This window comes from Gopherus evgoodei, chromosome 6 (genome assembly GCF_007399415.2).
Source record: "Gopherus evgoodei ecotype Sinaloan lineage chromosome 6, rGopEvg1_v1.p, whole genome shotgun sequence".
Classification (NCBI taxonomy): Eukaryota; Metazoa; Chordata; order Testudines; family Testudinidae; genus Gopherus; species Gopherus evgoodei.
Genome location: NC_044327.1, coordinates 91,150,320 through 91,177,997, shown reverse-complemented (window position 1 = coordinate 91,177,997; position 27,678 = coordinate 91,150,320). Strand labels below are relative to the sequence as shown.

Here is a 27,678-nt window from a genome sequence, read left to right as displayed (position 1 = left end):
CTCCCAGGTTGTGTGCTAAAGCTATTTATTTGACAAGGTTTGGGGGGAAGTTAAGATGTGTTCCTGGTGTGTATGTGAAAGTAGCTTTCCTGATGCTTTGATTTATTGGCTGGCTGAGTTAATTTGTTACTTGTAGAAGGATATTTAATGTTGCAAGATGGTTACCTTAAGTTGTTGTAGGTTTAATTAACTGATGAAAAACTTCGCTTCTTTTATGTGAACATTTTTATAGTTTAACTCTAATAAATTAATAATGAAATTAAATACTCTGACAGTGTCCTAATCTCTTCTCAGCTCTAATTAAAAATCAATAATAAATCAACCATTGATCCAACTTTTTGAAGGAATGAGAGGAAATTTTGCCCAGAAGCAAAATGTTCCCATTCTTTCCATACGGTCGTCATTTAAAAACCAAATAAAATAAATAAATAAATTAAAAAAAAATGAAAAGGTGGAAATCATAGGTCACTCCTCTGTAGTAGTTAAATTTTCTCTATTATATAACTTCTGATCTTTAAGAAGGGTTGAACAGCAAACATAGGAAATGTTTCAATAAGTTGTGCGATGATATAATTTAACTGCTATGTGAAACTATTTTTCAACAGAGAGCTATTGGTTAAACTTTCTTTCATAGCTAACATTGCAAATTTTGTGTATTCTCCCTTAAAAAAGCACTACTTACTAATTTGTGTTTCCCCTCAAATTTTTTGTGGGTAAATACGAACTAGCAGCAAAGGAAATTGGCTCTGTATATGATCAGCTAAATTTTTTATTCTTTACCTGAATAGCACTGTCCCTTCCACTTTAGGAACTTTTTTTTGTGATTCTGTTTCCCTGGTATTTGAACAAAATTTATATCTGTGACAGGTGGGAGCCAAACAAACTCATGATTAACTTAGACAATAATAGTTGTGCTCAGTTGACTCACCTTTTTAATTTTATGAGCGACAAATATCTGTCAGCGCAAACATTGGTCATAGGGAAAGCAAAACAAAAAGAGAGTTACTTTTGATAGTGTAAAAGGAAAACCTCACCAAAACCAATTTCATACAAATCTTAATGCTATAAATATATTTCATTATTCTTTATTGAACTAGTTTTGTACTGCACAATGGGGCACATCCTCTGCTGGCATAGATTGGTGTACTTCCATGTATTTGAGTAAAGTTATGCTAATTTTTGCCAGCTGAAGATCTGGCCCAATATTTGTAAGTTTTACATTATTCAAATATGGTATTTTTAAGCATGATGGAAAACTAAATACTGGAATAATAAAACCAGCTAATCTGGCTCTTACAACAGCCTTGGCACTGGAACTTTCCAAAAAATGTACTTTGCAACAAAAAAATTTGAAAGTGCCTTTCGTAATCCATAGACTGCCTACTTTCCGCTGTGGAATGACTCCATTTGAGCTCTCAGACTCTTAGGAATCAGATGTTAACACTGGTGGATTTATTAACAAAGGGTTAGGTAAGAGGTCTTTAGTAAAAATTGAAACACCATGCTTTTGTCTGCTAGATTTGGGACTGAAGGGGAGAGGTGGAGTTAGCTCAATGGGCTAAACTTTTTACTTTGTGATAAGAGTTAAAATATTTTAATGGGTCAGAAGTAAGTGGTCTCATTCTAGTCCTTAGTTGGCATCTGTTCATGTCACAAAACGCAACATAGTACTCAAATTCTCCCAGATATTGTGGTGGTATATGCCTTGGTGAAATCCTTCACACGCACACGTTGGGGTAAGGCCACAGAGATTGCAGCAACTTCCACTCTACTGGCAGTGGAGTGCTGGGAAGGATAAGCAAGTGTCTGTGCTTCCCAAAAATTGGCTGGGAGGGGGGCAAGACCAGATGATGCATTGAAACCAGCCTCCCACAGCAAGCTTTCTTTGGGACCTAGACCTCAGTTAAAAACTACCCTCCCATGACAAAATACCCAGATGGAAGGAAGGCAGTGAGAATACTATCTAACCTAATTCAGTAAGTTTTCTCTTGCATCCTAGCAAGTGAAAGTCCAAAGAAGTGCTATCTGGCCATGTATTTCTAAGGGCTGGTCTACACTGGGGGGGAGGAGGGATTGATTATTACCCGCCGATCCGGCGGGTAGTGTAGACGTGGCCAAAGACATACAATTTCAACAGATATGGGACCTCATGTGATTTATGCAACACACAGCAAGCAAAAGAGAGTTGTAGAGGCTCTGTCCCCCTGAAAATCAGGATGGTTGTTTAGGTCCCTAATTTTAGGCACCTAAGTTTGAAAATTTAGACACAGGACACTTCAGACTGGTGATCGGGTTGGGATCAATTATCCTATGGAAGGTCATGTAAACTGACAAAAGGACCATACGAAAGTCTGAGATGACATGATGATAGCCCTGTTGAAGTGGGTATTAGTTACCACATCTGCAACTCTTTGAAAACCAGTGGATTTTTTTTAGATTCTTCACAGTTAACTCTGTCCTTATGAATTACTGTTCTGTGAAGGAAAAGCCCACATATATCTCCTGGGACTTGGTTTTGTATTGTGATCACTTTATCAAAGTCATCTGCTGTGGGTTCTTGTCATAGTCAAGTAGCCAACTTACAGTGATACCATGAGATATTACTATAGCAGACTTTGAGGCCAAGATTTCAAAACTGAGTGCTTAAAGCTACCAAGGAGATGAGGGTGGCTGAGCAATTTTTAAACCCAGGGCCGGCACTACCATTTAGGCAGCCTAGGCAATCGCCTAGGGCGCCAGAATAAATGGTGGATGCCGTTTTTCCGGAGGGGGCAGCAGGCGGCTCCGGTGGAGCTGCGGCAGTAGTGCCTGCGGAGGGTCGGCTGCTCGCGCGGCTCCGGTGGACCTCCCACAGGCACGACTGCGGCAGCTCCACCGGAGCCACGGAGCACCGGACCCTCCGCAGGCACCACTGCCGCAGCTCCCCTGGAGCCACGGGACCAGCGCGCGGGGCGGCGAAATTGCCGTCCACCTAGGGCACTCAAACCCCTAGCACTGGTCCTGTTAAAACCATATCACTTATTTAGGGATTAAGATAAGGATTTAATAGCCTAACTCTAGGCAACTATTTTTGAAAAACTTGCACTGAGAATTTTGTGAACTTTTTTTAATAGTTACTCATATTTGTGATTAAAAACGTGTTTATAACATAAAATGACAGAGTTTATGGTGTGGGTGAAAGCTATGAGCAGGAAAATGTACAGAAGGAACAGGACCAGGGCTGCCCAGAGGATTCAGGGGGCCTGGGGCAAAGCAATTTCAGGAGCCCCTTCCACAAAAAAAATTGCAATACTATACAATAATATATTCTCTTGGGGGTTCCTGTGGGGCCCGGCACAAATTGCCCCACTTGCTCCGCAATCACAGGCGGCCCTGGGAAAAATAAACCTCCTGCATCTCGGCACAAACCCAGTTTTGAGAAAACTTCTTTACAAGGTATCACTGTTTCTCAGCATCAGCTAGTGCTAAAAGGCACTAAAGCTCATTAAAAGGGTTGGACAAATATTTTTCGTCAAAACTTTTTCTGGACCGAAAATTTAGGGTTTTTAAAAAGCAGAAAAAAAGTCACAGACAATGTCTGCCTTCCTTCAAAATTTGTTATGGTTTTTTTAATTGAAAAGCTGAAATGAGTCTGCCAAAACCTGAATATGGTTTGGGGTTTTAGAAGTGTGTGGCCAAATATTTGCTGCTTGCTGTGCTTGATTGTTTAAAGAAGCAATAAAAAAATTCTGCTTAAAAAAAAATCCAAAACTTCTGAACCACCGCAGCTTGTGACCAAATGCCTGAGCCCATCCAGTCAGAGATTTTTCCAGGTTTCTGACAGTCTGCTGGCTTCCTTGACTCGTATCTGTCTCCATAACTTTGGGTTCATTTAGGTTAGAACATAAGAACAGCTATACTGGGTCAAACCAAAGGTCCATCTAGCCCAGTATCCTGTCTACCGACAATGGCCAAGGCCAAGTGCCCCAGAGGGAGTGAACCTAACAGGCAATGATCAAGTGATCTCTCTCCTGCCATCCATCTCCATCCTCTGACAAACAGAGGCTAGGGACAGCATTCCTTACCCATCCTGGCTAATAGCCATTAATAGACTTAACCTCCATGCATTTATCTGTTTTCTAGAGACTGGCTCAGTGGAGTCCCTCACAGACTGGAGACGGTAACTGTGGGTTTGTCTTTAGTATAGCGTATGTACGTACTCCACAAACTGAACATTTGAGCTTAGTCCAGAATCTGGGATGAGCCTACATTGTGAAAACTGAAATGCTCAAAATAGCACATGCATGTGAATGGACACAAGATGCTAAAATTAAATTAACCCAGGGGTTCTCAAATGGGGGTCAGGACCCCTCAGGGGATCACGAGGTTACTACTGAGGGTTGCGAGCTGTCAACCTCCACCTCAAACCCTGCTTTGCCTCCAGTATTTATAATAGTGTTAAATATATTAAAAAGTGTTTTCAATTTATAAGGGGGGGGTCACACTCAGAGGTTTGCGGTGTGAAAGGGGTCACTAGCATAAAAGTTTGAGGACCACTGAATTAACCCCTCTGAAGCCTCAGGGAATGCAGAGGAGGGAGGTCTCCCTTGGTAGGATTGGGAAGGATATTGCTCTTCTCATGTGATCCCTCCCCTAGGGGCTAATTTTAAATGAAGCTACCCTCCCCTGACATGAATCTCCCTATGACACTGAAATTAAATATCAACTATAATTTGGCATTTGAGAAGTGAAAGGGATGGTAGTCCTAATGGAAAAGCTAACAGCTTGGCTCTTCTGCAAGCCTCAAACTACTGAATGAGCTTTAGGATAGGGAAGGCTGTGCCTTCCAAACAGCCTGGCCCTGCCCCCTATCTGACCCCTGCCCCCCGATTGTCCCCTCAGAATCCTCGACCCATCCTGCTCCTTGTCCCCCTCACGGTCTCCCAGAGACCCCACCCCCCACCACCACCCCAGGACCTCACCCCCGCTCCCTGTCCCCTGACTGCCCCAACCCGTATCCACCCCCTCCCCCACTGAGTCCTAACAGACCCGCGGAACACCTACCACATGCAATAGCGACCCTTGACAGCTGCAGCGTGAGTCCGGTGGGGCCTGAGGTCCTCCCTGCTCAGAGCTGTGTGGTAAGGGGGCAGGGCTTCGAGCTAAGCGGGGTCTGAGCTCCCTCCGCTCGGTGTGGAGCTTGCAGCCCCGCCCCTTTACCATGTGGCTCTGAGCGGGGTGGAGCTCAGGCCCCGCCGGACCCACGCTGCAGCTGTCAAGGGACACTGCTGGATGTACTGAGGCTCCAGGAGAGGGGCGGAGATGGGGTTGGGTGGGGCTGCGGAGGGAGCCTCAGCCATTATTGTGGGAGCCCCAGCAGAGCCCGGGGCCAGTGGCTAATTGGCCCACTTGCCCCCCTGGGCAGCCCCGAACAGGACTATGAAACACGTAGATGAATACGAAATGTTGGGGAAGTCAACGCAGCTTTTATAAGGGAAATTTTGGCTCACCAATCTCAGAATTATTTGAGGGTGTCAGCAAGGATGTGGACAAGGGTGATCTAGTTGATATACTGTACAAGGAACCACACCAGATGCTTTTAAGCAATGGAAGCTGTCATGGGATAAAAGGGATTTGCTGATCCTCATATGGATAAGCAAACGGTTAAAAGGTAGGAAACAAAGAGTAGGAATAAATGGACATTTTTCACAGTGAAGAGAGATCTTGAGACCTGTGCTGTTAAACAGATTCATATTTGATCTGGAAAAAGCGGTGAACAATCAGGTGGCAAAATTTGCAGACAATATAAAATTAATCAAGATAAGATTTCAATCAAGATATTAATCAAGTTAAGTCCAAAGAGACTCAAAGATTTACAAAGGGATCTCACAAAACTGGTGAATGGGCAACAAAATGGCAGATGAAATTCAGTCTTGATAAATGCAGTTCTTCTTCGAGTGATTGCTCATATCCATTCCAGTTAGGTGTACGCGCCGCGCGTGCACATTCGTCGGAAAACTTTTACCCTAGCAACTCAGTGGGCCGGCAGGTCGCCCCCTAGAGTGGCGCCACCATGGCGCTTGATATATACTCCTGCCGGCCCACCCGCTCCTCAGTTCCTTCTTACCGCCCGTGTCGATCGTTGGAACAGTGGGAGCGCGGCTTAGCTGACCTCCACTTCCCTAGCTACTCGTTTTCTCGTATATAGTTATGCAGTTATAACCCTTTTATATGTATATTTGTATAGTTATACGTGTTTTCTTTGCTAACATGGTTAGTTTAGTTAGCGGGGTTCAGGAAGTAGCCCCTTCCACGAGCCCAGTGCCGGAGCCATGCATGGCTCACCGGGTTTTAAAATGGGCCCGGCCTGCCAGAAGCCGCGGCCGAAGGGAGATCTACATGACTCCTGTTTGAAGTGCCTCAGGGAATCACACTTGACAGATAAGTGCCCCATTTGCAAGGCTTTTAAGTCGAGAACAAAAAGGTGCGGGACTTTCACTTACCCCTCCACCTTGGGCGCCGAGCGATGTTCAAGCGGCTGGCAGAAGCGCCTCCTCGGCACCGGACCCCGCTGCTACTACCGAGGCCTTTCGGCACCGGCCGTCGCCGGCACCGATGTCGACTCGGCACCGCTCCCTTCTTCCGAGGTCGAGAAAGCCTACGATTCCTGCTGGTGCCTGGCGGCTCCCCGGCACGCGCCGTGGTTGAGCCCCCTGCTCCCGCTGCTTCCGTGCCACCTGCATCGCAGCCAGAGAGCTCGCCTAAGTTGCATTACCCGGCACCGACACCTGCAGAGGCACCGATGACATCGGCACCGTCGATTCCAGTCCCCCAGGGCCACTGAATCCGGTGCCTGGCAGCTCCCCGGCTCGCGCCGTGGTAGAGCTTACTGCTCCTGCTGCTTCTGTGCCACCTGCACCGCAGCTAGAGAGCTCGTATAAGATGGTTCGCCCGGCACCGACGACATCGGCACCGTCGATCCCGGTCCCACGAGGGCCGTAGAATCCGGTGCCTGACGGCTCCCCGGCACGCGCCGTGGTTGAGCTACTGCTCCTGCTGCTTCCGTGCCAGCGGCACCGCAGCCAGAGAGCTCGTCTAAGTCGGATCGCCCGGCGCCGACACCTGCTACGGCACCGATGACGTCGACACCGTCGATCCCGGTCCCACAAGGGCCGTAGAATCCGGTACCTGACGGCTCCCCGGCACGCGCCGTGGTTGAGCTACTGCTCCTGCTGCTTCCGTGCCAGCGGCACCGCAGCCAGAGGGCTCATCTAAGTCGGATCGCCCGGCACCGACACCTGCTGCAGCACCGATGACGTCGGCACCGTCGATCCCGGTCCCACAAGGGCCGTAAAATCCGGTGCCTGACGGCTCCCCGGCACGCGCCGTGGTTGAGCTACTGCTCCTGCTGCTTCCGTGCCAACAGCACTGCAGCCAGAGAGCTCGTCTAAGTCGGATCGCCCGGCACCGATACCTGCTACGGCACCGACGACGTCGGCACCGTCGATCCCGGTCCCACAAGGGCCGTAGAATCCGGTGCCTGACGGCTCCCCGGCACGCGCCGTGGTTGAGCTACTGCTCCGGCTGCTTCCGTGCCAACGGCACCGCAGCCAGAGGGCTAGTCTAAGTCGGATTGCCCGGCACCGACGCCTCTGAGGCACCGACAACGTCGGCACCGTCGATTCTAGTCCCACAAGGGCTATCGAATCTGGTGCCCGACGGCTCCCCGGCACGCGCCGTGGTTGAGCGTATTGCTCCCGCTGCTTCCGTGCTGACGGCACCGCAGCCAGACAGCTTATCTAACTCGGATCGCCCGGCACCGACACCTACCGAAGCTCTGATGACCTCAGTACTGTTGATCCCGGTCCCACGAGGGCCGTCGAATCCGGTGCCTGACAGCTCCCCAGTACGCACTGTGGTTGAGCCTGCTGTTCCCTTCACGCCGGAGACGTTACCAACGGCGAGGGCTCTCAGTGTCATGTCAGAGTCAATGCTGCCTGACCCCGGCACCGCCGGTGCGGGTAATACAGTCTCTTCAGGTGACTGTCCTCTGTCAGCACAGCAGAGCGGCACCGTTCATGATCACGGTCCCGCAGACACTCCAATTCCTGTCGGCACGACGGACACCACTGGCAGTCCCGGTGCTGTTTTCCTCGGTACTGGTCGCACTCGCTGCACCGGTCGGTTCCCGTTCGCCGACCCGCTATCGGCACCGTTCCGACTCCTGGCACCGTGGCAGGTACCTTGGCTCCTGTAGCCTTTCCCCGAGCCTCGAGATCTCGGTCGACCTCCTGACGCCGTTCTGGTTGCGGGTCTGGATCTCGTTCCAGGTACCGATACGCCTCCCGGTGCCGGTCCCCGGTGCCGAGTTGGGCAAGGTCCGAATGAGTCAGAGACTCTGCCTGTGCCTTCTTTTAGTACCTCCATGGCCGTCCGGACACGCATCCGTGTCATCCCATATGCGCAGATTTTATGCTCAGGACCACGATCCTGATATGATGGCCAGCGGGCGCCAGCCCCGAAGCCGAAAGAGGCTTGGCGAATGAACCTGCTTGGCCGCCAGGTGTACTCTGCAGGGGCCCTGCAGCTCTGGGTAGCAAAGCAACAAGCCTGGCTTAGCTGCGATAATTATAGCACCTGGGTGAAGGAGTTTCTCCCTCAAAACTCCCACCCGGAGTCCGCTGCCGTCTTGGAGGACGGGGGAAAGAAGGTTCCCAGAGCGTCCCTCCAGGCCTCGTTGGACGCAGCAGACTCTGCGGCCAGCACTCTGGCCTTGGGTGTCGCCATGAGGTGCATTTCATGGCTTCAGGTTTTAAACCTCCGGCCGGAGCTGCAGTATGCCATTCAGGATTTACCCTTTGTTGGTAAAGGCATCTTCGCGGCAGAGACAGCCCCAGACTGCGAAGTCTGGTGGATAATAGGGTCCTAATGCGTCTCAGCATGTATACGCCAGCGACCAAACGCAGGCCTTTCTGGCCCCAGCCGCCATACTCTGTGCCTAGCCAGAGGCAGAACTCTGGAAAACGGCAAGGCCAAGGTGGTCGCAGACGAACGTCAGGACCCCTAAAGAGCCAAAGTCAAGGTCCCTCGCAATTACCACTGGAACCAAAGACGGACCTTCCAAGGTTCGCCTGAGGGCGGTGTACCACTCGCAGGATGGGATCCCGATCCCGCTTTTTCCTGGCATGGCCCCAGTTACTTTCAGATCGCTGGGTCCTGCGCACGATGGAGCATAGGTACCACCTTTAATTTGCTCCAGCCCTGTCCCCCTTCAGCGGACGAAAGGGGCAAGGGGTTTTACTCCCGTTATGCCCTAGTCCCCCACTCGAACACAGGTCTCAGACCTTCCTGGTCCTGCACGGACTCAACCGGTTTAGGATAAGGTTGAAGTTCTGCATGGTATCCCTGGGAACCATTATTCCACCCTTGCCTCCTGGGGGCTACTATGCTGCCCTGGATATGAAGGACGCGTACTTTCGCAATGCCATCTTCCCTCCGCACGGGAGATGCCTCCGCTTTATAGCCAACGGTCAATACTCCCGGTTACGGCCATAGTCGCCGCTTACCGTCGCTGATGTCGGATATGCGTTTTTTTTTCCGTATCTGGGCGATTCGCTTATCCGAGGAGACTCTGAGACACAAACCACTCAGCGCGTGGGCATCGTCACGGTCTTATTCACAGGTCAAGGCCTGCTGTTTACTATGGAGCAATCCACTCTGGTTCCCACGCAGAGGTTGGGCTTCCTAGGGGCTATCCTGGTCGCCTACCTAGCCGGAGCCTGCTTATCACAACTGCGGTTTTAGGTGATGGCAGCAATCATCTGAGGTCTGAAGGCTTTCCCAACGACCTCAGCTCGTTCTTGTCTCAGTCTCCTGGGTCCTATGGTTGCCCGCAAGTTTGTAACCAAACACGCCAAGCTCCGCCTCCGTCCTCTCCAAGTCCGGCCCACCTCGGCGTACCGCTTGGACAGGGAGCCAATGATCATGGTAGTCACCGTTCCCTCGAACGCCTTAGGCTCCCTAGAGTGGTGGCTAACTCCCTCCTTGGTATGGACAGGGATGCGGTTTCATCCGCCCCAGCCCTCACTGCCCCTGACGGCGGATGCATCATCTCTCTGCTCGAGTGCTCATGGTCACTCCGAGCTTAAGGCCTTTGGTCTTCTACGGAGCTGGCATTCCTCATCAATGCCCCAAATATGAGAGTAGTCCGCCTGGCATGCCAGGGGTTCCAGCGGCAGCTGCGAGGCCGTTGTATCTCGGTGTTTACAGCCAACACAACGGCCTGGTGCTTCATAAGTATTCAGGGGGGACATAGTCCTCCCCCCTTTTTTGTCAGGAGGCCATCCATTTCCGGGTCTTTTGCATGGCCCACTCGATGGAGCTAGTGACGTCCTTTCTCCCAGGCGTTCGGAACGTCTTAACTCTTTGACTCAGCAGGTGTTTCCTGTCTTACGAGTGATCACTCTGCCCCGTGTGAGGCGTCCCGCTTTCCGGAAGTGGAGATGTTGCCTCACACAGACCTGTTCGCTCACCGCGAGAGCAGGAAATGCCAGGTGTTCTGCTCCTTCCAAGGTCTCTCCGCGGAATCGATCTTGGACGCATTCCTGAGGCCGTGGAAAGGCCAACTGCATTATGCCTTCCCACTGTTCCCACTGGTTCATTAGGTCCTGCTCAAACTCCGCAGGGGCAGAGCACGCATCATTATGATCACTCCAGAGTGGTCCAGGCAGCACTGGCATACCATGTTGCTCGGCCTGTCAGCCCAGACCTCATCACTCAGGGCAACGACAGGCTTCGTCGCTCGGACCTGCAGCCTCTTCGCCTCACGGTGGCTCCTGCGTACCTGAGTCGGGGTGACAGGCAGCCTTCCACCTGGTCAATGTACCGGGCCAGGTGGAAGCGTTTCCTTTACAGCTGCAGTACGCTCGATCTTGCTCCTGCTGAGGTCTCGATCCCCTCTATTTGGCCTGCCTCTGGCCTTCAGCGGCAGGACCTGGCGGTATCATCGCTGAGGATACTCTCAGCAGCCATCTCTACCTTCCAGCAGGCTAAGATGGACGTTCAGTGTTCTCACGCTCTATGGGTTCGAGGTCCCTCAAGGGCTTGGAGCGCTTGCACCCTCGGGTGCGCCGCCCAGCCCCGACCTGGGACCTCAACCTAGTCTTGGCCAGACGGGTCTCTGAGATCAGAGCTCTTACGGGGGTTCCGCCGTACACTAGGTTTCACAAAGACAAGGTGCAGTTATGACCGCACCCGGCTTTCCTCCCTAAGGTGTTTTGGCCTTTCATGTTACCCACAGCTCAACGCAATGGACACAACCGTTGCACTCCTTGGACATCTGTGGAGTGCTCGCATTATATTGTGCTGACAGAATCATTTCCTAAGGTGCCCCAGCTCTGCCCCGGTAGCGGGCCAAAGGGAGGGCTTGCTTGTTTTCCTCTCAGAGGATCTCATCTGGGGTGATGGCGGACATCCCCACTTGTTATGATTTGGCTCATATTTCCCCAAGCCACATCACCGTGCATTCTACCAGGGCTCAGGCTTCATCTGCCGCCTTGCTGGCTCGTGTTTCTACCCACGAGATCTGTCGCGAAGCTCCATTGGTCCTCGGTCCATACCTTTGCTTCGCAGTATGCCCTGGTTCAGCAGTCAAGAGAGGCTGTAGCCTCTGGCTCAGCAGTTTTATTCTGCCACATTTCACTCCGACCCCACCGCCTTTGTAAGGCTTGGGATTCACCTAACTGGAATGGATATGAGCAATCACTCGAAGAAGAAAAGACGGTTACTCACCTTTGTAACTGTTGTTCTTCGAGATGTGTTGCTCATATCCATTCCACACCCGCCCTCCTTCCCCACTGTCGGAGTAGCCGGCAAGAAGGAACTGAGGAGCGGGTGGGCCGGCAGGAGTATATATCAAGCGCCATGGTGGCGCCACTCTAGGGGGCGACCTGCCGGCCCACTGAGTTGCTAGGGTAAAAGTTTTCCGACGAATGTGCACGCGCGGCGCGTACACCTAACTGGAATGGATATGAGCAACACATCTCGAAGAACAACAGTTACAAAGGTGAGTAACCGTCTTTTATGCACATTGGAAAACATAATTCCAACTATACATACAAAATGATGGGGTCTAAATGAGCTGTTACCACTCAAGAAAAGTCTTGGAGTCATTGTAGATAGTTCTCTGAAAACATCTGCTCAACATGCAGTGGCAGACAACAAAGCTTAACGGAATATTAGAAACCATTAGGAAAGGAATAGATAAAACAGAAAATATCATAATGCCACTATATAAACCATGGTACACCCACATATTTATATGCTGCATGCAGTTCTGGTCTCCCCATCTCAAAAAGATATATAAGAATTAGAAAAAATACAGAAGGGCAAAAAATAATTATTAGGGGTATGGAACAACTTCCATCTGAGGAGAGATTAACATGACTGAGACTGTTTAGCCTGGAAAAGTGGCAACTAAAGGGGAGTATGATAGAGGTCTATAAAATCATGACTGGTGTGAAGAAAGTGAATAAGGAAGTGTTATTTACACTTTCACATTACACAAGAACTAGGGATCTCCCAATGAAATTAATAGGCAGGAGGTTTAAAATAAACAAAAGGAAGTACTTCTTCACACAACACACAGCCAGCCTGTGGAACTTGTTGCCAGGAGATGCTGTGACACCCAAAAGCATAGCTAGGTTAAAAAAAGAATTAGATAAATTCATGGAGGATAGGTCCATCAAGGCTATTAGCCAAACTTCCTGACTGCCAGAAGCTGGGTCTGGATGACAGGAAATAGATCACTTGACAATTATCCTGTTGTGTTCATTCCCTCTGAAGTGTCTGGCACCGGCTACTGTTGATGCTAGGCCAGATGGACCAGTGGTCTGACCCATTATGGCCATTCTTATGTTTTAATATACAGTCTAAATGTCCAAAGTTGTACAAGCTACAACTTCGACCTCAGCATAAAGTCTTTTGTGGTTTACGGAGATGAGACTCTGGAACTGATGTTTTTAGCATCACTGATAAAGGCTTACATAAATGTTTGAGTAGTACGTTTGTACTTTTTTCCCTCCTTTGTTAAAGGCTCCTTTTTTAATGAAACCAGTTAGCTTTCTAGAAACAGACATTTTATGATGAAACAAAAGACAGATAGTAGGCATCATAATCAGTAATAAATTGCAACATTAATGTGTTTCGTTTAAAATGCCAACTGGTGTTAGTATCTGCCACTTTAGACTTACCATATGCACTGTATTTTGGGAGAAATTGTTCTGAAGTAAAAAGTTGTATGGTTGATTGACTGTTAAGCAGCAATTAAACTTCAGTTTCAGCAGTCTCTCTTTCATATTCTGTTCTTATGTACTGAAACCACATTGCATCTTATCTTATATTTGAACTCAAATGTTATACTCATAAACAGTTTCAAATGCAACAAAATCTAAAAAGTTTCTCTGTTCATATACGTTCCTTTCAGGTTGTGAGGTCCTAATTCAGCAAAGCATTTTAATCCATCCCTGATCAACAAAGCAATTAAGCACATGCTCTCCTTTAAATTAAGAGGCTAGGACTTTTCACCAGCCCTTCTCAGCCTCTCCCTCTTCAAATTCTTACCGACATAAATGTATTAATAGATAAACAGATTTTAAGGCCAGAAATGACCATTGTGATCATCTGGTATAATATACCAAAATCACAACACAGGCCATAGAATTTTACCAGGGATGCCTGCATCAACTCCATAACTTCTGATTGAGCTAGAGCATAATTTAAAGACTTCAAGTGAGGGAGCATCTACTGTATCCCTAGGTAAGTTGCTCCAATGGTTAATTACCTTCACTGTTTAAAAACAAACCCACCTCTTATTGCTTGTCTGAGTTGGTCTAACTTTAGCTTTATTGGGTATTGTTATGCAGTTGTCTGCTAGATTAAAGAGCCTTCTAAAGTTAGAAATCTTTTCCTTACATAAATACCTTGTGATCAAGTCACCTTGTTAGCGTCTTTTTGATAAGCTGAATAGATTGAGCTACTTTAGACTTTCACTGTAAAGCCCGTTTCTTCTAGCTCTTTTCTCAACCCTGTCCAGTTTGTCAACATCCATTCTAAAGTGTGTGATACCAGAACTGGACACAGTGTTTCAGTAGTTATGTGACTGATGCTGTCTACAATAGTAGTAACATGTTCCTATTTTTACTCTGTATTTCCCTTCTTATATATACAAGGTTTCTGTTTGCTTTCTTAGCCACCACATTTGCACTTGGGGATCATGTTCAGATGGTTGTCTACCACGACCACTAAGTCGACCTCCAAGTCTGCTCTTTCTCCCTACATGCAGACGCAATAAAATGATAGTCAGCAGGTACTCAGGAAAGATGTTCCCATCGTACAAATAGCTTCTACATGATATTATGCTGAATTGCTTGTCTGTCTTGATCTTTTTTAGGGGATTTTTCATTTTCATTCAATTACCTTTCTTTTTAAAGTAAACAGATTCCAAAATGTCTGTTTTTAAACAGTATGGTAGTTCAATGACTGAAGCATTATACAAATGTTTAGAAACTTCATCAGTTGCTTCATCTCCCAGGCTCACAGAGTGTTTTAGTGATCCCTTAGTAGGCTAGTTTACTGTACTGTCATTTTTTTTGTTCTGATTCAAGTAAAGAGAAAGTGCTTCCTTGTCAGTGTTCTATAGATTATTAAAGAAAATGTTTGAAGTAACGTTAAGCATGCTGAATGGGAGGAAAAATATTAGCAGGCACATGTAGTATGACTTGATAGCTAGTGGAAGGAATAAGAGGTAATAAGTTATTTGTGTATAAATGTATACAATGAATAATGTTTGGTGAAAATAATGATTGTCAAGATTACAAGGCTGCCTCTTTCTGATCTCTCAGACTGCACCTCTTCAGGTCTCAGGCTTCGTGCATTTACACCTATGAGGGGTAGAATTCCATAATTCTCCCACTCTTAGTTTGAGCCTGGGGCTACAGTTCCCTGTGTAACAACCACATTTTACCCAGCAGGTGTGACTGAGTTCTGGCACCTGTGGTTCTTCTCTGTGGGAGTCTGTGTCCAATGGTATACAGTGACCAGACAGTCATCTTAAAATCAAAATATTGTTTAACAATGTGAACTGAAGCATTTAGAGAGAGAGGATTTTAAAACAATCTATATGCATGTGTATCTTCTGTAAGGGTTTACCAGTCCCTGATAGTAATCTAGATAGGCCTAACTTCTACAGATACCACAGTGGGTAGGAGTATCTCAACCTGGTTCCCCTGAATAATGTGTGTTTCTTTTGATCTTCTCTATTTGTGGCCCTTTTCCAGTCCTAGCACTGTCTCTTCTCAGCAAACACTTGAGAGCTGTTAAGTGGTTTATCTTGATCTATTGTTTCTGTTCTTGCTTGTTTTTCCCAACCCCCCCTTATTAAACAAAGCTGGTATGTTCATGCAGTAAACATCACAATAACAAGGTTGACGTTCTGTATTCATTAATTATTACAGAACAGCTCCGAATCTGTCACTCTGATCATATGAGAGTAAATTGCTTTTCATAACAAAAAGGACAATTAAGTATTTGCCAGACTGATTCTGCAAAGCATTTAGGTATAATTCATGATTTCAAATGTACTCAGTCAGACCCTTGGCCTTCTTTTCTTTAAGGTGAAAATCTTCAATCAGGACACAGCAGATTAATGTTTGCTAACAAATGTTAGTGTTTCAAACTGTACTTCCTCCCAATACATTTTTTGCTGTAGAAGCTTTAATGAGAGTCGAAAGGCATTACAAGAAGTTGATGCTAATTACAAAGAATGAGTATTTGGATCTGTCTTGACAGATGAGGTGGTATAGTGTAGACAACCAGCGACTGGGCTTCAGTTGGGAATCTTGAGACTTTAGTGACTTCGTACAGAATGAAAGAAAGCAATCTCATGCTTCCACTCCCAGTTGGTAAATTCCTGAACAGTTAGGCTATCTCAGTAGTTATGGCCAAGATTGTTCCCTGTAGTGATGACTTTTTATGTGATTTGTAATTTTCTCTTGAGATACAAACAATAGAAATACTACACCTTGGCTTTTCTTTCTTCATACATTTTAATAAATGTTAGAATTATGGAAGATCTTGAATAAGTTTTCAAAACATAATATAATGGCTGTAGAGTTAAGGAATTCCAAAAGTCAGTAAATAAGGAGTAATGGAATAAATCTCCTGATTGAAAATTTGCAACCCTGATTTGGAGATGTTGAAAATCCTAGTTAGCTTGACTAAAGCATAAAAATATGCAACATTTGTCTTAAGTGAGAAAAGAGGGAAATTAATCCCTATTTTTTTTTAAATCTGCTACAGTTTGAGAAGCCTGAGTGTTTTGCACTTTTAGGGATTTTGGGTGAAATCGTGGCCCCATTAAAGTCCCATTCACCTTTTATGTATGGAATAACAGAGCAGTTGAAATGAACATCAGTTTTCTGTGCATTTATTATAATTTGTGCTATGCTGGAAGCAAGTCCACATGTACTTTGGACATCTTTATCAGAGTACCAGGAAATGTGAATTTGCAAGTTGGAGTGAACAGGAGTTCCATCAGTAGCCTTATGAAATAACCTCAGCACAATATTTTCTATCAACTCTTTCTCTTGCCCTTTGGCACTCGTAATTTGGGCACACAAATGGCTAAGGTCTCACATCTGCAAGCTGTATTTTTGACAGGAAAAAAGCTGAAATAAATCTGGTGAGATAAAAATTGAACAAAAGGAAATGTGAAATCAGTTAAGGAAATTCAGCTGAGTTTTAACAATTTTGCAAAATTTGTATTAGTAATATTTCATATCTTACCTATATAGCGTGTTTTTCATGCCAAAACACTTCATAGACATTACATATTATATTTTGTCATTGCCTCCCTTACCACTGAGATGCAGCTGCTTGGGTAGAACATGCAACTGTTTAACAGCATATCACGCATATTTTAGGGAATCTTTGCAAGTTTGCAGAAATAATGAATATCTAGCTGATAAAAGGGGTTTTTAACTGAACACATGAAACCCAGTTTACACTTTGTTGCTTTCTTGTTCTAAATAACAAGTGATATTGCTCATATGCAATATTATTTTAGTGGGGAATAATGGGAATAAAGCCTACTGGGATCACTCCTTTTTTGCTGTCCTGTCTGTCTGGATCTCTCTCTCCAACCAGCTTACTATAACTCAGCTTAAAACCTTCCTCTTTTCAATATATTATGACTCTGTCAAGTATTTTGTGATGCCTGCATGAAGGATCCTGTCTAAAAATTGCAGATGTGAAACTAACCTTCCCTTTTACTCTTCCTGAGTAAGCTTCATTTTGCTGTTAAGAGTGAACGTCCTATTACAGGTCTGTCACATCTTACGCACATTAAACATGCGCAGTTTCAGCTTTACTCGGTCAGCAAAAAAAAAATAAGAGAGAAAAATAACAATTTTAATACTGTATGTAACTGTAGTGCGGACAATTCCGCCCGCCATTCAACTCAATGTAATTTTGACTATACGTGGTTTTCACTTTACGCACGAACTGCGGAATGGAACCCCCGCGTAACATGAGACTCACCTGTATGTATCTTTAACTGCAAGAATAGCCCTACATGAGCTTTAGTAAGAACTGGTGGCATTGACATTTTTCTGAAAGTTCACTGTTGGATGTTTACTTAACTTTGATATTGGTCTCATTTCAGCTTTTCTGTTGCAGCAGAATGTGGTGTATGCATCCCTTCCAGCAGTACAAAGCTATAAATACAGATAGCTGTGGAGAAAAATAGAGACACACTTTTAACATAATGAGTTGGTATCTATGGCTGTCACTTCAGTGATAGTGTGCTATGCAGCATGTTGCCTGACATATGAGGCACATGAGATGACCTTGTAGATCTTTTTGAAAGAATACTTTGCAGGTCTTTTTGGAAGATTATCTGTCATACTTCCAAGGGACTGAATAGGAGGAGAAAATATCCTATTTTCTCCTTCCTCATGCCTCTCACTTTGTGGCTGCTTGGAGAGAGATTTCTCCCTTTCTCATTCTGAGTTCCTGAGATGGTGGGGTTCCTTTCTTCTAAACCCCACATGGAAATGAAATTCTCTGTCTTCTTACATCACTCTTCCTGTGAGTGCTCCCCTTCTGCCTCAGACAGCAGGGAGCTCTCCTTTGATCAATGGCCAATTTACTCTGGCTAAGCCTGGCAGAAGTGAATAGCACAGTGATCAACTCACTTACCCAGTAGACCCTATTATACTGAAGATGTGTAAATTGTGATCTCACAAAGACCAGGGTGGGGCTCTGTGCAAAGTCACTCAGTCTTAGATTTTTGTTTGTTTGTTTAAATAGTGTGTTTGAAAGCACCAAAATAAATAGAATCTAATTTCATTTTCATAGTTCAAAGGTTTCACTGAAAGTTGCAATGCCGTTAATGAGTAACATTTCAGGAAAACTAGAAACAAGACCCTTAAAGGACCTGCTCATTTTAGATTGTATAATTCTCAAACTTACATTTTGTAAACAAAAGGTATAGGAACTCCTCTGCATAGCTTTGTTTTGGACTGTACCAAACATGAGAAGAAAAGATCTAATTGTGCTTGCAGTTGTTTCATACATTGGGACTGTTTCAGCTTTCTGTGTGGCCTTCCATTCAGCCATTTGTTTAAACTGAGCCAAAAGCCACTTTTCTAAGGATGATTTATTCTCACACTCAAGCTGACAGAATGGGTATGAGGGGAAGCTCAGTTCTACAATTTGGTGGGAGCCTTCCATCTTCAGTTAATAGGATTCAAAAGTACAAGGAGATAATGTAGAACTGGCCATAAAAAAATGCTGGAATGTAGTTGCAGGGCTCTCACCTTGTTGTTCTAATGTCTTGCTTTTGGGGCCTTTTTTTTTTTTTAATAAGCAATAACAGTATGCCCCTGATTCAGATCTCAACTTTGCAACTCTTCTTCTCCTCTCTGTGATGGGCCAAACCAAAAACCTGCAACTGAAGATTTCTGAATTTAAGATTAAGCCCTGGCTTCAAATGTTATAATTTGGATCTATCTCCAGCTGTAATTTATTTTTGCACAGATATGCAAAATGGAGGAGAGTACAGTTCTTTAATACAGATAAGGAGAAAGAGCATTTAATTTTATTTATCTGCTTTGCATTTAAGAACATTATGCATTAAGAATTCACTTTCAAAATGAATGGTTTTTTTTTCCTGATTAAAAACAAAAAATGGGAAGTAGCTGGTTTCCGCTACTCAGACATTGGATGTTACTTTGCTGTGTTAGTGTAACTTCGGGCTTGCCTGCACAGTGGGCTAATATGAACTACGGGGGGGTTTGATTTCTAATGTGTTGAACATTAATTAGTGTCTGTAGACTCTGCTGATGCACTAAAGATTCCCTAATGTGCTTTAATGTAGTGTTGTACTATATTATAGTACTCTAGTCTAGGGAATCTTTGGTGCTCACCAGCAGGGTCTACAGCGGGGTGTGTGGGGGAACTATGGCCCAGGGGCCGCATCTGGCCCTCCAAATGTTTTTTAGTCTGGCCCTCAAGCTCTCACCGGGGAGCAGGGTCTGGGGCTTGCCCTGCTCCGCGCGGCTCCTAGAAGCAGCGGCATGTCCCTCCTCTGGCTCCTATGTTAGGGACAGCCAGGGGGCTCTGCACGCTGTTCCCACCCCAAGTGCCTACCCTGCAGCTCCCAGCCTCACCCCAGAGCCCGCATCCCCAGCCAGAGCCATCATGCCCTCCTCCCAAACCCCAATTTTGTGAGCATTCATGGCTCGCCATACAATTTCTATACTCGGATGTGGCCCTCAGGCCAAAAAGTTTGCCCACCCCTGGTCTACAATTAATATGCAACATGTTAATGCACTTTAGTAATTGCACCCTTGTAGTGTATGTTACACAGACACACACACACACATAGACAAGCCCTGTGAATAGTGTCTGGCCATAAAAGGTGGAACGTCTTAAAAAGCAGTGAGTATAAGTGATAATTTGGGTTAATTCATTTTATATCTGATAAAATAGTAACCAAACGGTTGTTAGCCCTGTACATAGTGACATTGTATAGTTACTCAAAAAGAACAGGAGTACTTGTGGCACCTTAGAGACTAACACATTTATTTGAAAGGAGCAAAGAATCCTGTGGCATCTTATACACTAACAGACGTTTTGGAGCATGAGCTTTCGTGGGTGAATACCCACTTCATCAGATGCATTCACTCATGAAAGCTCAGGCTTCAAAACGTCTGTTAGTCTATAAGGTGCCACAGGACTCTTTGCTGCTTTTACAGATCCAGACTAACACGGCTACCCCTCTGATACATTTATTTGAGCATAAGCTTTCGTGCTCTAAGCCCACTTCATCAGATGCTGTAGCCCACGAAAGCTTATGCTCAAATAAATGTGTTAGTCTCTAAGGTGCCACAAGTACTCTTCTTTTTGCCGACACAGACTAACACAGCTGCTACACTGAAACCTGTATAGTTACTGCCATTTCTGAACGCTGTATGGATCTCAGGGATGAGAGATTACAGAATATCTGCAGTAGACTTCGCTTAAATTGGATTTGAATTGTCCATATGGCTAAATAACCTGAACAAAAGGTCATTTTTCCAAACCAAATGAAACCCACTTTCTGTATGAGTTGTGCTAATGCTTGCTGAACAGGGCGTTCTGATCACCCTGTCTCAAAAAAGGATATAGCAGTTATAGCGTGAGTTCAGAGACTGGCATGAAAATGATTTGTCATGGAAAAAACTCCTCCATGAAGGGAAATTTAAGCAGAGTGCTTATTTTACAAGGATGCAAAGAGGAGGGAACATGATGGACATATACAAATAATGAATGGCATGGAGAAGGTAAACTTGGTAGTTATATTCACTTTTTCTTCTAATATAAGAAAATTCAATGAAAATGAAAGGCACCAGAATGTACAACTGATAAAGGGAAATATATATTTTTACACAGTATATCATTTGTTTGCAATACTCATCCCAATTTATCATTAAAGCTAAGTGGTTAGTAGGGTTAAAAATGCTTAAACATTTATATGCATAAAGAAAACATCCACAGTTTCACTAAATAGGATTTTTGTTTATAAAGGATATAAATTCACACGCTCCGGGGCACAATCCAACTACCAAACAATAAGAGTAAGAAAGAAAGTTTCCCTGTAAGTGAGTTATTCCATTATTGTCTACTGCAATGTTTCTTGCACCTTCCTCTCAAGCATCCAGAACAGCCCAATGTTAGAAACAGGATTGTGGATCATATGGGCCACGGGTCTAATCTACAGGGCTGAATAGTGGTTTTTGAAAGCTTGGGGCAAAATCTGAAAATGAGCCTCTTCCCCTCCACTCCCGCCCAAAAAAGCAAAAAAACAAAAAAACCCACACCACTGAAGGAATCCAGGGAGTGGGAAGGGGTTGGAGGGCGAGCCCTCCCCACACTCACCCTGCAGCTCCTGTGAGCTGGGCCTGGCTCTTCTCATTATGGAGGGGCAGGTAGCCAGGCCAAACCTAAATGGCGCTGTGGCCCTATGTGCCAGTTGCAATGACACTCGCTCAGATTTGGCTTGACCATCCCTCCTTTGAGATGAATGAGCCACCGGGCCAGACCTGAGTGATGCTGCAACCCCATGTACCAAGTCACAATGCCACTCTGAGGGCCTTCTCAAACAAGGAGCCAAGGGCAAACTGCCCCTTTTCCATGCATACCCCAGGGGTATGGCAATTTCTATATCCCTATTATGCTGTACATCTTTATGAAAAAAAAACTTTTAACATGTGGGTTTTTCCCCCGTTCTCATTTAAAGGAGATGTAGGAAAGCTGTGCTCCCATTTGGGGGCATCCCTTATACAAGAATTAATTTATGTAAAAATATTCACGTACAACCATGATGCTTATTTTAGTAATACACATAACAGGAGAACAGAACATTATTTGGGGAAGATTTGAATTGTGAAGGAATAATTTAGAGGTTAGTCTGCTTTCTTAAATCATAGCTCTTGGAGAGCTTTTATTAACTTATCATAAATTACATATCAAATATTGCTAATTTACTTTAGAGATACAGAAATTTTGATGGATAATCCTAAGAATTGAAAACCCATGATCTCCCCTGTGAGGGAGCCACTTTTACTAACACCATGACATGTCTGGGAAAACTGAGTCTCAGAATTGTTATCAAACTGTTGTATTTTATGTTTTTTGTTTGTTTGAAAACTGGGGAAACTGCCTCTGACTTTACTATCACAGGCAAAGTCTGTTATGTGTGTGCTACGTGTGACAAATCATACATTTTTCATGGATTTTCCTTTCAACATTCACATGAAATCTCCACCTAGTGAAGTAAATGTGAACCTCGTTCTATTCTTTTTGTAAACATTTTTTATTGCATTAGTCACTCACGTTAAGAAGAGAATTTCTCCATTAAACTCTTTCTTAAGAGCACAGGCAACATCAGAAAAAAATGTATTGTTATAGTGGACTTTCCCTGCATTCCAATTATTGTTTAAAATGGAAATACTTTTTTTGGCAGACTAGTGTATTATCTCTCAGTATATGTTATTACAAAGGGTGAATTTGAGTTAAAAGCACATCAGCCTGCCTGAAAACTTCACTCTTTTTTTCCTCCCTTTTGAGAGTCAGGTAGTGAACTGAACTATTGTTATGATGATACTTTGTAGTTATAGTTAAAAGATTTTGTAATTGCCAAGTTTTAATAAGAAAATATATCAAACTGCATTTTAATAATTTACCTCATACAGCAATGTATATGAGTTGCCTAATTATCAGAGGAGCAGCTGCCTGTTTTTTGCAGTTTCAGCTGTAATGGCGAGGATTTGGGTGGAAAAAAATACAAAGTTTAGTTTTAGCTATTTTAATGTAAATTGTTGGGAAAACATCCAGGAAATGTCGTCAGCAACAGTCTGAGAGACAGAGAAACAGGCTGAGTTGTGGGCCTGGACTGAGTGAGATACTGATTTGAGTCTCATCACATGACAATTATAGTTGAGACAAAGTATGTGTATGAGGTTATTTGGGTACATCTACAATTGTAGATCGAGAAGAGGAGCTCACCAAGAGTGCTGTGAGATACCCAATTATATGGGGAGAAGAGAAATCCAAATTCTTGGGATAAAATCCTGGACCCATTGAAGTGAGTGGAGTTTCCCATAGACTTCGAAAGAGACAGGATTTCACCACTGGTCTCAAAGGACTCAGATTAAATAAAGGCCTCATTTCACTTTACTGATGCATCATGTGGTTTGAAAGTTTTGAGACAAAGGAAATAGGAATTTTTTTTTGGCACCTTCTAATCTTCATCTGTTGGGTAGTAGTAGTAATATTCAGTGGCTGTCTGCTTTTAATGAATGGCAGATAGGAATTCATTTGGGTTCTAGATTCTTTTTCCTTTAAGATCAGTTGGCCATTAGTATTTTATTTTTAAGTACACTTTAAAAAAATCTTATATTCTCATATCTGAATAGCTAACTTCAGTGCATTTCCTACTAATCTTCCTCCCCCGCCCCCCATATGACATAATTCAGGGCAGGTAAAGAGGCATATGCTATGCTCCATTTCTAATTTTAAGGAAGCAATTGGAATATAAATTGGGAATACTAGCAATCGCAGTTGTCACCTCTAGGTGACTGATCAGTATTAAGATCAGTATAATTCTGGAATTTGCATTAGCTACTAATTTTTTTTTTCAGTATAGCTTTTGGACACACTATCAAAGTGGACTTAGAGCTTGTTACAGGCAAAAAGTTTGCCATAGCTATTTCCATAGTAACTCCCCAGGTGGACACCAATCTTACTCTGCATAACCGTGCCTTTGTGCACTTTACCTTAAGGGCATTAAGTGGACCAGAGGATTAAGATAAATCGCATAAAGGCATTCTTAATGGAGAACAAAAGTGTCCACATGAGGAGCGAGTGCAGAGTGATTAGTGTGTTTTAATTCCCCACCCTAGCTTATTTCTCAGTCGCTTCCTCATGAGGACAAGCCCTTACTGTAATAGTTGCACAACAGCTTCTTAGTCCAAATGCAAGCCCTGATGCTGAACACCACAGATTTTTCTCAGATGAACAAACCAGAACTTATGAGCTATTGATGTCTGTAAATAGAGCAGTGTAACAGTGTACTGCATTTCAAATGACTGAGTTATCAAGACTAGAAGGGGGTTTTCTATGGCCTCTTTCACCATCAAAGTTCAGATTTGGACTGAGATTTCTGATGCACCTTACACAATATAAGATCTTCAGGGTCCAATCTAAACTGCCTCCCAACTGCATTTGGTCTGCCCAACTCCCATAAAACAACACTCATCCCAGCTCAGATATATGGAGAGTAGAAAAGCTACAAGAGTAGACAGCCATCTGACATGGAAGGAGCACAAATAGGCAGGGAAGGTAGGGCATATCTGTGGTGCAGTCCCAGACTGCAGAGGGAGATGGCAAGAACAGAGAGATTGCTAGCTGTAAGGAGGAGTTAGAGCAGGAGTGGGCAAAGTTTTTGGCCCAAGGGCCACATCTGGGTATAAAAATTGTATGGTGGGCCATGAATGCTCATGAAATTGGGGGTTGGAGTGTGGGAGGGGGTGAGTCCTCCGGCTAGCAGTGCGGGCTCTGGGGTGGGGCCAGAAATGAGGAGTTCAGGGTGTGGGAGGGAGCTGAGGTGCGGGGAGGGCAAGGGCTCCAGCTGGGGGTGCAGGCTCTGAGTAGGAGTGGGGATGAGGAGTTTGGGGTGCAGGAGGGTACTCTGGGCTGGGACTGAGGGGTTCAGAGGGCAGGATAGGATCAGGGATGCAGGCTCCGGGCAGCGCTTACCTCAAGCAGCTCCTGGAAACAGTGGCATGTCCCTCCTCTGGCTCATACGTGGAGGCATGGACAGGCAGATCTGCGCACTGCCTGATCTGCAGGCATCACCCCTGCAGTTCCCAGAAGCAGTGACATGCTTGCCTATGGCCCCTACGTGGGGGTGTGGCACCAGCCATGTGGCTCTGCGCGCTGCCCCGTCCACAAGTGCCACCCCTGCAGCTCAAATTGACCACGGTTCCTGGCCCATGGGAGCTGCAAGGGGCGGCACTTGGGGCGGAGGTAGTGTGCAGAGAGCCCTCTGACTGCCCTACACATAGGAGCTGAAGAGGGGACATGCCGCTGCTTCCAGGAGTCACGTGGAAAGCCTCCGACCCTGCTCCCTGGCTGGAGCACAGGAGCAGGGCGAGCCCTTGATCCTGCTCCCTGGCAGGAACTCGAGGGAGAGATTAAAAGGCCTGATGGGCTGGATGTGGACCACAGGCCATAGTTTGCCCACCCCTAAGTTAGAGGGTTCTGAGTGAGTGTGCAGTCCATTGACAGCTCTATTTTTGGATCCATAAGCTGTTTGGCAGTGAGCAGGGCTCCTGAATGTGTAAGAACTTCTGCAGCAACATGGATTACCTAAGGCTGCCCCTCTCAGCATTAACCAGGATGCGATGCCATGTACTTGTGTGTTGGATATTATAACTTGTTTTGTGTTACTCACTTAAAGATAAGCAACGATTAAGAATACTGTGCAATATCAGTTCTGCAGAGCTATTTCAAAATCTTGGAACTGTGGTATGTTTCGATAGCTCTGATGCGTTCCAGTGGGCGGGTTACTCCCAGTTGCACATCTGTTTTGCTCTTCATTGAGACGTAAGCTGGAACAGCAACAGTAGGCAGCAGTCTAGCTAGGAAGCTCTTTCAGTGAAATCGTATGAGATTGAGTTCATTCATTGCACAAGTGTCCCATATGATCCTGACGTGAAAGAGCTTGTATCCTGTCTCCTTCCCAGAGGTACCCAATGTCATTCTGCTTGTTTGAGTCCAAGGACTAAATACAGGGCAGCACTGTAACAATGCACTTCTGAAAAACTACCTAAACAAGTATGAGCGTTTTACTGGATAGCTCCCAAAAGCTAGTAGTTTCAACAGGTGGGTTGTGGGTGGCTGGGTATGTTTGGAGTTGCTGGGACCTTGCTTACAAAGTTTTTGACAAACAGCTGCAAGTAGCACGGGACAAAACAGATACTGTAAGTACAGCAGTGCAGCAGGAGATTAATCACTCCATTGAGTCTAAACTGGGAAGTTTCCAGCAGGCTGTATTTGACAGGCCCTTGTTAGAACTTTCATATGTTGATTTAGAATGATCTTTGCAAAACATTGGATTGTTCTCTGGAACTGCGGGGGTAGAGTCGAGCTTTTTTTTTTTTTTTTTTCCTCTGCTAACATTTTCATCTTCTTTCTCTCCTCTAGGTGTGTGATGTAAAAGCAGTGGGCAGTCCTTGGGCCCTCCCCCACAGTATTGTAACGTCATGTGCCAGTATGAATATTAACGCAGAAACACATACTTCAGTACTCAGCAACCAAAGGAGAAGCTAAACACTGAGAACAAATGACTGGACTGCTTGCAAAACTTTGGGCAGCTAACTTCTTCTTCTCCTTCCCTGCTATTGTGAAACAGCTGGAAGAGCAGAACTGAAGCAGCATTTTTTGTGGATATTTTTTCTTTTTTTAATTTAATTTTTCCCCTTTGTTTTGGGTTTCAGACTCTCAAACTGCACTGACCGTAAGCACTGGACAGCAATATGTGTCATGTCATTGTAACTTGTCGCTCAATGCTGTGGACACTCCTGAGTATTGTCGTGGCGTTTGCAGAGCTCATAGCTTTCATGAGTGCAGATTGGCTAATTGGCAAAGCCAAGCCTGTGAGCTCTGAAGATATGGACAACAGGACAGGAGGCTCACAGGAGCCTTACCATCCAACTTTGGGCATCTATGGGCGTTGCACCAGAATCTCCCACATGCAGGTTTCCAGACGAGACACGCTTTGTGGGCCCTATGCAGAGAACTTTAATGAGATTGCCAGTGGGTTCTGGCAGGCTACTGCTATTTTCCTAGCTGTGGGGATCATGATTCTCTGTGCTGTGGCATTTGTGTCTGTCTTTACTATGTGTGTGCAGAGTGTAATGAAGAAAAGTATTTTTAATGTCTGTGGGCTGCTACAAGGAATTGCAGGTAAGTGTGACAGCAACTGAAAACTTCCCTAACTATTTTATACGTATCTCTTCCATATGCCAGTGTTTGGGAATCTAAGTCTTGTTTGACTAGCTAATCATCATGTAATAATACAGTGCACGGGCAGGAGGATTAAGGATTGTGCTGTGCCAAGGTGAACAGACCAAAGTTTCCTGTGTTGCTGTTCAAGTCTTTCTTCTGTCTGAAAAGTGTGTTTCAGTAACAAGCACTTCTCTCCTTAGCTTTGCTCTGTGCTGTTAGCAAATGCTGGCACCAACAATAGTGTGTCTGCCTCTCACTCCTTTAATGATTTTTCCATTAGTTCTGAAGGCAGTTCTCTGTGTCTTTCTCTCTCTCACTTCGGGGTCGTGGTGAGAGTAAATCCCAGTGTTAGGGCTATATTTGCATGCATGGACTTACCCAAGAACACAGTTTGACCCAAGGTGCTTTCTGGAAATAAGACCCTTCCTCACTCATCAGGGACTTCAGTTGCTTTTGAAGAGGTGTTCTACCTTTTCACTGCCTAAGTGATGGTCATTTGAACTAAACAAATGAATTGGCTTCTGGTGACTTGTCATTTCTGTTGCCTGAGAAATTTGGTCCAATATTATTCAGTTTTATTGCATATTT

General features: G+C 45.2%; 1 protein-coding gene and 1 long non-coding RNA gene across 4 annotated transcripts in view; one reads left to right on the top strand and one right to left on the bottom strand.

The window, feature by feature from the left end:
- LHFPL2 (LHFPL tetraspan subfamily member 2) overlaps positions 1–27,678 on the top strand; it is a 235,518-nt gene that overhangs the window by 164,221 nt on the left and 43,619 nt on the right. For all 3 annotated transcript variants that reach the window (XM_030566213.1, XM_030566214.1, XM_030566215.1), the window contains one exon: positions 26,287–27,048. In XM_030566213.1, the coding sequence (XP_030422073.1) occupies positions 26,619–27,048 (430 nt within the window). In that variant the 5' untranslated portion in view covers positions 26,287–26,618. The remainder of the gene's footprint in view (positions 1–26,286; positions 27,049–27,678) is intronic.
- LOC115653252 lies at positions 279–12,835 on the bottom strand. The gene is made up of 3 exons (XR_004000889.1): positions 12,749–12,835; positions 1,121–1,123; positions 279–289 (listed from the first exon to the last, which is right to left on the bottom strand). It is a non-coding gene; the product is annotated as an uncharacterized LOC115653252 (long non-coding RNA).